Source organism: Rhopalosiphum maidis, chromosome 1 (assembly GCF_003676215.2).
Source record: "Rhopalosiphum maidis isolate BTI-1 chromosome 1, ASM367621v3, whole genome shotgun sequence".
NCBI classification, from domain to species: domain Eukaryota; kingdom Metazoa; phylum Arthropoda; class Insecta; order Hemiptera; family Aphididae; genus Rhopalosiphum; species Rhopalosiphum maidis.
In genome coordinates, this window is record NC_040877.1 from 39745327 (window position 1) to 39757423 (window position 12097).

At 25.4% G+C, this 12097-nt stretch overlaps 1 protein-coding gene across 6 annotated transcripts in view; it reads left to right on the top strand.

The window, feature by feature from the left end:
- Positions 1-10788, top strand: part of LOC113550170 (calcium/calmodulin-dependent protein kinase kinase 1) — a 38878-nt gene extending 28090 nt beyond the window's left edge. For 4 of the 6 annotated variants that reach the window (XM_026951864.1, XM_026951863.1, XM_026951865.1 and 1 more), the window contains 8 exons: positions 1073-1499; positions 3775-3828; positions 4762-4813; positions 7343-7486; positions 7545-7655; positions 7941-8530; positions 9319-9410; positions 10653-10788. In XM_026951864.1, the coding sequence (XP_026807665.1) occupies positions 1073-1499; positions 3775-3828; positions 4762-4813; positions 7343-7486; positions 7545-7655; positions 7941-8530; positions 9319-9410; positions 10653-10716 (1534 nt within the window). In that variant the 3' untranslated portion in view covers positions 10717-10788. The remainder of the gene's footprint in view (positions 1-1072; positions 1500-3774; positions 3829-4761; positions 4814-7342; positions 7487-7544; positions 7656-7940; positions 8531-9318; positions 9411-10652) is intronic. The other 2 variants (XM_026951866.1, XM_026951868.1) reach the window with 2 other exon arrangements.
- The last annotated feature ends 1309 nt before the right edge of the window (positions 10789-12097 follow it).

Here is a 12097-nt window from a genome sequence, read left to right on the forward strand (position 1 = left end):
AATATATATATAAGTAATACACATATATCAAATGATAATTTGTTTGTGTATAGACGTGTATAGTGGTGGATATATTTATTAAAATATTCAACCTGGTTTTATGACTTAATGCCTTATGAAAAATCGATCAACAATCAACAATAACAGGCTGATATGTATATTATGACACCCGATTTTAAAATCGTTTAAAAAAAAAAATCAGAAACTAATATTTTTATACTAATTATATATAACGTGACCTTACGTCCCGCTTCGAGCTTTATGTCTCGTTGTTCCCAAAGAACCTAAGATGTTCCGGTTTAAGAAAAGTTGACCTGTGGTAGATATTTATTGATCACAACAAAAATCATAAATTTATAATGTACCTATTTTGTATATATATATATATATATACTGTAAAACACTAAATCCCATAGTCCATAGATAAAAACTATACAAAAATAAGTACCTAATTGTAACTGCAGCTTTGTTTTACTATTTTTCTATTGTTGTCATTTTACGTCAAATTATATGGTTTTCCTATTAAAATTTACAATTCAAGCGGTATCCCGCTTCGAGGAAAAATTTTATGGTCACGTTATACTAATATTATGTAAAAATTTTTCGATAGGATTAGCAATCAACTTATAACTTAGTTCCAAATTCTATCCCAAAATTATGTATAGTACGATTTTTACAAATTTGGTACCGCCTACGCACCTATAGCACCTTAATGGTGTTGCATAGATATTTACATCAGAGTTTGAACTCCATTATGTGGTCTTATAATAGTGATAATTCTTAAACACACAATTAAAACTTGTTCAGTTATAATCAAAAGAGTTTATTTGAGTACAGAGAGTACTAAAAGTTTCCCAATTTTGACCCCCAAAAATGTATAATTGTTTTTCCAACAATTGAGATATTAAAATAATATTTTCAAAATCATTAATACTTTTTAAGATAATGAATGTTTGCTGTAAAAACATAATAATTATACAATACACTCAATTTTTGTATTTATAATAAACGAAACAGAATTCAAAACAACAACAAAAATTGTCTCATTCAATATTTGTCTTCCGTTTTGCAGTAGACATGCGACAGTGTCAGTGGACACGAACTCATCGGCGTCGCCAGAAAGACCAGCGATCACCACATCTACCGCTGTGGTCGACGACATTAAGCAGCAGCAATGTACCACAGCGGTAACCGTAAGCAACCACCACCTGTGCGATCCGCAGCAATCGACTGTAGGAACCACTACAGCTACTGACGGCCCGCGAGATTCGCAAGGGGTAGCCTGCATCAAGACTGAATCTGTGACGTCGACGGTGGTTACGACCTCCCCGCGACCAATATGTCCGAACTTGCCCTACTCACCCGCGTGTTCACCGCGGTTCGCTAGACGCCGGCCGCCATTGCGCGAGTGTCGCGTGTCCGTCAACGTGCAGAGCTTAGACGATCCGAATGCTCATCAAAAGCTCAACCAGTACAAACTCATTGACTCTATTGGACAGGTATACATTATTTACTCAAAATAATTATTGATCTAACAGCGTATGGTTTTATATTATTTAATTTGTACTCATTAGTCACTAATAATATACCAAATAATAGGTATAATAAACCTTATATGTGTAATTGTGTATAGCTGAATATAGCTGTTTATATATAAACCAGATACTATAATACCTGTTTGAATTCCATAATGCTGATATTTAAATTGTTTTTGAATATGTATTATTTACATATATTTATATGATGATGTTTTGATTAATTTGTAAGTATGTAGGGTTAGGTTATAACAGATACTTATAGTTAATACTTCAGAATTACTTATTATACTCATAAAAATATTTTAGTTATCATGACATTTTTATTAGTTATTAAATTCTAAAATACCTGCAATGTATTATATTATTTCTTGGTTTATTTATTACTTTTCTCACCAAAATAATATTATAAAAATTATCAATAAATAAACAACTTTACATATCATTTTGAATGGTATTATGCATATTTTTAATTGGCTGTTAATAATAAACTAATTGTTCATAATTGATCACTAACTAAGCTTATACTCGGTATGAGCTAATTTCGAAAAATTTGTTTGAGTCTAAATTGAGTTCATTCCCTGTAAAAAAATATTTTTAAATTATAAGTATTATTAAAAGTAGTGATAATTTATTTTGTAATATACAACTGTTAAAACTATTACCTAATTTCATAATATTAACTCCATAACTATATATTTATTTTACTAAAATCGCTGACTCATATATGGTAAATCAATCACCCAGTATGGTAAGCAATTAAATAGACGTATAGATGCTGTACAATTTATATTTATTTTTTTATATTGATATAAGTTTGAAAGTATAATAAACATGGACGAACTAAAAATCTAAAATCATTTAAAAATGTGGTAATCCTTTCAAACTAATTTAAATTAATAACATATATTTATCAAAAATTTTCAATTTTTATTTTAACTAACTTTAAATTATCTTGTCGATCTTTTTTTTATACCAATTAACAAATTATTTAATTATTGCAGTAGTTATAACTTATATTCAAGGTTTTAATTTATAACTAATTAAAAGTATCCTATATATTATTATAGTTATTATTATTATTCTTACTTATCTATCGAATAAAATATCCAAATTATTTATTTATTTATTTATTTCTACTATAAACTCTCATCATTTTTATAAATTTATTAAAACAATACATATTAAAATATAAGTTTGAAAATTAATCATCTACGTTTTCTCTTTTGATTTATAGGAACAATAAACTTTACGTTTACGTGTATATATTTTTAATTATGAAATCTAAATCTTTTGTGAATTATTCATCATGTGTTGCCTTTATAGCAAAAAAAATATTTTCCCGTTAGAATTTATAACGGTTCAAACCACCGATGTCACGACAATTATTGATAATTTAGATAATATATATTATTCCTCATATTATAGTACATTTAATAAACATATAAATATATAGCACATTGTAGTATACAATTTTTAAGAATCATAGTATTTGTACTAATTCAATTCATAATTAATATTTATTATAGCTAAATTTTAATAATTTCACATTGAGTAACTAGTTTTTAATATTATATAGTACCCCCCCCCCAGACAAACTTTTAGAAATGTTTTACTATAGTTTGTTACTATAAATTTTTTTGATTTTATGAAAATTAAAAGAAGTTTTATACCTAATTATATGTATAAGATTCAATAATTGTTTAATACTTACTAAATATGTCGACATTTAATAATCCAATATTTGATAAATTGTAAATTGCAAAAAAAAAAATGTCACCTAAGTCAATCACTTTCGTATAAACATGTACTAAAAATTTTATTGAAATGAATAACATAAAAAATAAATCATGAACAATAACCCGTTTATTAAATGAAAAAAACATCGATTTAAACTAGAAACAATAACAATGTTGTTTTCGCACATCTACTATAAATGGCCTTTAAAATGTCGAGTTCGTGACGTTTTATATCCTTAAAAGTTAAAAATATTTTTACAAATAACACACAATAACCAAAATTTTTATTATTATTATTTTGTTTGTTTGCATTTAAAAGTTGAATTAAAAATATTTTCCTTTCAAATATTTAATAATTATAAAAAAAAATTTAACACATTACTTACGTCAACTAATATATTTTAACAAATATTATAATATTATTATAGTTACTTAAAGTATTAGTTAACATAACTATAGTTATATATATATTAACTATAATTATTGTTTTATCTATTTAGGGATCATATGGACTTGTAAAATTGGCGTACAACGAACTAGATGACAAACATTATGTAAGTATTTGTATAATATTATGACTTTTTCCTTTTGAAAAATGTTTAAATATTAAGTCATTATAAATAAATATGTAGTTAGAGTGATAAAAAGAATCAGATATTAAGTTTGTTATGCTTATTTTAATTGGGTAGGTAAAAGGTTTAGAATTTAAGATACATTGACTTTGCCCATGACTCATGGTATTATTTATTGGATGACATTATAATTTACTCTAAACGGTTTCAAAAGCATCCAGATGGAATTAATCGAACGTAAACAATCAAGACCAAATTAATTAAACGAGGTCTCCACAGTAAATTGTTTTTGTAATTTGTCCATTAACCATATTAAATAATATCACAATAATTAATCAGTCTAGGTGGAATGGTTATTTGATTTATATAAATTATTTTATTAAACTTGACAAATACAATTATTATTATTGTATGGATGATGTTGATAAATGATACATTGTCCATTCATAAAATTACTTTTTTTAAATTCATGTTTAATACATGAATTTAATAATTATTGTTATTTTCTAACTCATATTTAAATTTTCAACTTTCAACTTAAAAAAGCTTTCTTTAAGAAACTAAGTATTACTGTTATTCATTATTTTTCATTTTTTTTATTAAATGCCTATACAATGTTATGATCTATGAAAATTTAATGCACGACAATTGTAAATAAAGGTACAATATAATTTTAAGATGTTCTTTATAGGAAACTTTAAATGTTCTCTGTTTTTACACGTAAGTCTAATTTTGTCTCGTATGTGAAAAAAATATGTATACATATATTTTTTCATATAACTATTATAACAATAGTTGAATATTTACTTTTTATTAATTAATTTAATTTACTGATATCAGTTATTAGTTCATGAATATAAATAATATATGACCTCTTTTAATGCGATTTATATATTTATTTCAAATTATTTTTAGGCTATGAAAATATTATCGAAGAAAAAGTTAATGAAAAAGTCTGGCTGTTTTGGTAAGTTTCTATTTATTAAATATAAAATATATAAATATTAATAAATAATCAAGATATATTTTAATTAATTTTTTATATATTTATTCCAAAACTAAATTCCATCATATAAATATAATCTAAATCAAGTTTACTGACTTTACTTTACTGATATAATGATATGTACAATGTAGTAATATTATTTATAATACTGTTCTTATGACTATTTTATTTGAAACTAGAACAAATTATTTTTTTACTTTAGATTAATCAAATAATAATTATCGTATATATTATACGATTCGTAAATGAAAACATTAGCCCATTATTCCAACTATCAAATAATTAAAATTATGATTTTAAAATTGTTTAGTATTATAAGTTTGTTTATTATTTAACAAATTATAGTAAACACAAAATTAATTTGCAATGCATCTTTAAAAATAGCATACTAAAACGTTATATTAAATCTGATTTGATGCAAATATAGATAGATATAACATAACATTTTTTAGTGGTTATGATGTGCGTGTTGGATTTAGATTCTAGTAGAAACATTGGGTTAAGAGTACAAAAGTTTCAGACGTTTCAGTACTGTTAATAATATAAAAAAAAATAACAAAAAACAATGATAAAACAGGAATATTATTACTGAACGATAATTTTTAATAAAGTTGATACATTATCGTACACATCGTTATCGTAATGATGACAAGTATACCTGTTAGATAATCTAACGACAACCGTATTCTTATGCTTTAGTATAATTTACATAATATGTAACTCAATAATTTGTAAAAAAATAATGGCAGTCGTGATAACTTGAAAGTACCGGTACACATTATTCAATTATTTTATCAACATGACAACATATTATTATAAAATCATTAAATTATATCTATATATTATATGCCTTGACATTATTCTTTTTATATATAATCCGAGTATATAGGTCATACAATTGACTATTCAGTGTTGTTGACAATTTTATTTGAGAATTTAATTTACATTCATAAATTATAATTGAAAAATAAACACTAGGTAATGAACACACGTTTACATTGATTTTGACATATTGTAACTTGTAAGGGAGCTATTGATACCAAAATATATTAAAATAAAACCTTCAATACACATAGACTATTCTTAAAATAATTATAACTAATATACTGACACTGTCAAAATGACTACAAATTAATTATCCAAGTCTATGATATATTTAATGAAAAACGAATATGTGCAGTTATAGTATTTTACTGAGAATGGATTTAAATCTGTAATATTATTATATTCAAACAGATTTAAACTATAAAATTACAACTACATCAAAACTTCAACATGATAAAATTTAATTTTATATTAATGATTTATTACCCCCTCGTTTTTTTATAATTTATAAAATTATAACTATAACCATAAAAAATTATAATAAACCCTAATAAAACACGCAAATACCACATTATAATTTAAAGTGAATTCGTAAAATGTTTATATTACCTATTTAAAAATAGGTAATTTATTCCAAAATAATTTAAATGTTTTAACTTGTGTATTATTACTCTGCAGTCTACATTATACACACAAATACACAATATACAAAATATTTGCCTAATCATAATATTCTCATCGTTGTTATTTTTCTTTCTAAGTAAAATACATAATAATGTATCTACTAGCTATTTATACAAATTATGTGTAACAATATAGACGTTTATAGTTTAGGTACGTACTATACGTTAATTATAAGTTATGTCTTGTTTAGATAACCATATTGTGTACAGCTTCGTTCATTATTAAGTGAAGCGCAATAATATGTGTTCAAGTATACTATTAGAGTTCAGTGGATATACTTTAACTATATATAATATATATATAAATATATGCTACTGACTAAAATCGATAGTTTTGTTCTAATGAAAATGTTCGTATACCCAGAAGAACGTTTGTACTTTTAATTGAGGTTCAATGATAAAGGAAAATTTAAATTTAAATCATTTTCTAAAAGAATGATTATATTGTATCAAGTATAAAAATATATGTAAAATAAAAAACAATACATACACATTTCATAACTTTTTTCTATTTTTGGAATAAATATGTATATAGGTAATATGGAATTATTTATAATATTAAAATGGCTATCCGATGAATAAAATTATACGAATATGATTTACTATGCTACAACATTTTATAGTTACATTTATTTATTCGTATTTATTATTTACTAGCTGATTGACTACTCTTACTATAATAATTTCGACACAATTTTTTTGACTATACTTTCTTTGTATGAATTTTATTGTAATCTAAAAAATCTTACATTTAGAATATAATTGTTATGTAGTTGTAATAATGTAATATGCATTTACACAATATAATAATTGTATAGAATTATACATTTTATACTACAGTAAAATTAAGAAAAAACAGATTTCTTTTAGGTGCTCATAAAATTCACTATATAGAAATATAAATACATATTTAAAAAAATATGTATTGTTTATTTTGTATAATTACACTAATTACAGTTTCATCATTACTACTAAATTATAGGTAGACTTAACGCCAGACGTAAAGGGGCCAACCCATTAGACAAAGTATACAGGGAAATAGCTTTGTTGAAAAAACTTGATCATCCTAATGTAGTGAAACTAGTAGAAGTTTTAGAGGATCCAGATGAAGATCATCTTTATTTGGGTAAATGTTTAAATTTCATTTATTAAACGTGATTTACTAATATTTTTTTATGTCGAAGTTTTTGAATTATTGGAGCGTGGAGAAGTGATGCAAGTTCCTGGTGATCCTCCAATGTCTGAATCAAAAGCCAGGTCATACTTCAGGGATATTTTATTGGGCTTAGAATATTGTAAGTAATAGTATAATGATAATTTAGATATATAAAAGTTTGTAAACAATCTATATTCATTCAATAATTATACATTAAAATTTTTATAAAACGTTGTTTCGTGTTTTTGAAACAAAAATCGTAAAATTCTCTAAACAATTACTTAACAATATTATGTAGATTAGGTTCAAAATAATAGTCATATGTCATATTTATACTGTTAAGTCACTCGTCGTTTTAAAGTTATGCATAATAAATAATAATACATCATATTTTATATTCAGCTTTTGTTTTTCTCTTATATAGTACACTTTCAGCGGATCGTACACAGGGACATAAAACCGTCGAACTTATTGATCGATGCAAGCGGGCACGTGAAAATCGCTGACCTAGGCGTATGCAACGAATTCGATGGAAGTGACGACTTGTTGAGTTCAAGTGCAGGCACGCCGGCGTTTACGGCTCCTGAAGTGCTGGATCCGTCGACGAAAACGTACAGCGGTCGAGCGCTTGACGTGTGGGCACTGGGTTGCACGTTGTATGCGTTCGTCTACGGTCGGTTGCCGTACACTGCTGACACAGTGCTGGCGGTGCACGAGCAGATTCTCACACAACCAGTGCAGTGGCCGGTCGAACCAGAAACGTCTCCACAACTGGTGCATCTGTTGCACCGCCTCCTGGACAAGGATCCAGATACTAGGATTACATTACCGGCCGTTAAACAACACGACTGGGTGACTAGGGCGGGAGCCGAGGTACTACCCACTGAGCGGGACAACTACTGTCGGGAGCCGGTCGAGGTTAGCGAAGAGGAAATGATGAACGTTGTCAAGTCCATACCTAAGCTTAACACCCTGATACTGATTAAAGCTATGTTGAAGAATCATTCGTTCCTTGTGAGTACATATGTCAGATACGATATACCTGTTATAATACATTATGTTTATTGTTTATGCATAAACTAGTTACCTAGTGGTTGTAGCCGTTGTAGGTATGTTATTCATTTATTATAATGATATTAAAACGATAATGACAGCCCAATAGCTTCAGGCAGATACTATTATAGGCTACTATAGATATTCGGTAGGTCAACTAGGACATTTATAAAAAAATTATGCTTGCTTAAATATTTTTTAGATTTTTAGTTTCAATATGAAGTATTTATGAAAAACTTTATTAATTTTTCAAATCTTAAATGTAGAAATTCTACATTTTATAAATTTTCAACAGCAAATCAATTTTTTGTTATTTTAACGAATTTTGTCAAAATTTGAATTATCTACTAATCTTTATATAAAAATAAATTGTGCCTAAATATTTTAAATATTTTTACATATCTATTAAAACAACTTATATGGGTTCATGTATTAAATGTTCAAACTTTTTGACAAAGTTTTATGGATATTTCTCCTAAAAAAAAAAACATCAAGTTTTGCATCAATTGGGGATTTGTCACTACTCACTGATAAATATCTACTACTTATCTAAATAATAGTATACGTGTGTAGATTATACTCGTATTGATATAGGTATGGAAACATATTGATGTATTGTACATATGTATCTATCTAGATAATGCAGGTACTTATATAATATATTTTAATATGTATTATTATATCTACTGATAATGGTATAACACTTTTTCTTTATTATTGTGTTATATTTTTTTTTATATCGTTTTCAGAATCCGTTTGCAGCAGACGAATCGAAACGAAAACTTCAGTCATCCAACCGTTCACACTCGGCACCCGGAGCGTGCTCTTGGTTTGGATCAAGGTATGGATTCGATTATTGTTTTACCAATATGCATTCAACTATTTTTTAATACGCCTAAAATAACATAATTTAAATATCGTATTTTTATGCTATTAGTCATATTGTAGTTTAAATACAATTTACTCACACAACTATATAAGATACATCCATATGTATGTATATATATATATATATTCATCCATATGTATATATATATAAATTATAATGGTATACTACAGCAGAGTATATAAGTATATAGTGTCGTGTTTATAATTTTTATTTCTTTAAAAAGCCTGTAATTTTATTTAAACGTAATAATGAGACAAACATTGAATAAATTATAACTTTTCTATAAAAATGTAGTTAAACTTAAGGTGGAGTGGAGGATTTATATTATTGACTACTCTAACCTCCATAAATAATCAGAAACTGTATATTGCTACTGTCTTAAAGTATAGTTTATTTTGAATTTTAAATTATTAATTTACATACAAGTATCTAACTAAATATACCTACACCTATTCAGTGGCATACTTTGAATTTTTTTTTAATTAGAAGGGGGGGGTCTGACTCCTGGAAATTCTTTTTTTCTAGAAATATTATCATAGTTTCATTACAAATGTATACCTAATTATAAAATACACCTTATGAGTGGTAATTTTCTTGTAAAAATCTTAAGATTGCTATTTAATTTTTTGATTAATTATGACAAGAACAAAGTATAAAAAATTTGGCTGAATAAATTAAAAATAATTTAACATTTAAATTTACTAAGTAATTTCTCATATCAATTTACTTCATTTTGTATGTTCGAATATTTTATAGATATACATAAAAAAAACACTTTAATTTAAAAACTTCAATTTCACAATATTAAAAGAAGACGTCTTTTTTGTTACCAGTTCGTCCAATATCTTCTATTGATTACTTTCATGCGATTCTTCCAATTGATTGATAACATGGCTAATTAATTTCGCTTTTTTTCTAAATAGAACAGTACATTATTTAATTTTCAAAGTAGTTTTAAAATATTTTGTAATTGGTCAACAATATTTTGCGATACTTCCGTAATGAATAGAACTAAAAAAAATTTGAGTGGGTTAACTTCCAGGACATTCCCCTAAATACACCTTTGCACCTATTATATTATGTTAAATAATTTATAAAATTATAACTTAGAAATGTATTTCTCATTACTCATACTCATAAATGAATACTAATTACACGTTTATATAGTTAATACATCACTTTATTATTTGTTAGATCCTTATCCACGGAGACAACCAATCTACAGCCTGTCAAAGAACATGCCGTGAAAGAAAAATGATTACCTACTATGTTATTTTTATATATTAATTCTTTTTACTTAAATTATATAATATTAAAAATTTGACCAAAATAAAAAAAAAATACTATTATATTATACTTATATTTATAATCTATATTGTAATATGATCTTTGAAAAATCTATATTGTGGTAAGACGTTTGATCAATCATTTCAATTTTTTACAGTGTATTGCAGTGTGATTTACTTATTTTATATAATACAAAACTTAACTATTAGTCTATATTACTTTGTCCAAAAAATATATATGCTCTTATTATTTTTGTATTGGTTTTGTTTATAAATTGTCTATGTATATCGTACTTAATTTTTTTACCCTGTGTGAATATATAATATAAAAACTTAAAAATAAACAATAAGTAACACATTTGTTATAATTTTTTCCTAAACCTAAACCACTTAATATGATTATAATATAGAATAAAAGCCGAAAGATGGGGACATTGTGTAACAATTGTTTTACAGGTAAAAATATATAGTGATGAGTAAATAGATACGTTGTGGTTTGAAAGTTTTGAAAAATTATTGGATATTTTACATTTATACATTATACTATACTTAACAATAGTTGAGATTAAAACTTTAATAATAATTAATTTTAATTTACTAACATAGTAATGTACGTTTAATTATTTGTTATTAAGCCTCACTATAATTAGATCCAGAAGTATAGAATAAAGAAACAAATTACTCTGCTAGACAAAGCACCTACATCCAGAAAAGTCAAATGATTAAGAGAATGCTAAGGAGAAACATTATTTGGTACTTTTATCGGTTTTTACGATATTTAAAATTTTTAAGCATATAATGAGAACCTAGTTAGTTTAATACTAAATTTTCCATGTTATCGTATTTTGAAATCATTAAACATGAATCATTATAAATTCTATAATTTGTGTGATTAATACGTTCAAACGTATTAACGACTAAAGTCTTACACTTATCATACGTTCATGTATATAAATATGCGTAGGATATCTATAGTATATATAATACATTAATATATATTATATTATAAACTCGAAATAAAGAAAGTTTCTTTAATTTACATTTTTTATAAATATAAGTATGTTTTAATTTAAAATAATTTCGATTATTTTTAACCATTAATAATTTATTCAAAATTATAAATATTAAAAATCTATCCGGTCAATACACAGGAAATACTCTCCTTTATAAAATATATGATAGGTGCTTTTGCCCTAAACTGAACCAGATAGTTGTAATCGTGGAAATACGGAGTATTTTTGTTCCTATATTATGTGAGAGTTAGACAGAGAGAACAAATGCTAGTGTAGCGGCCCCTTAAGCAATTTAACAAAAATTAATTAAATTTAAAATTGTGTTGTAGTAGAAGCCGAG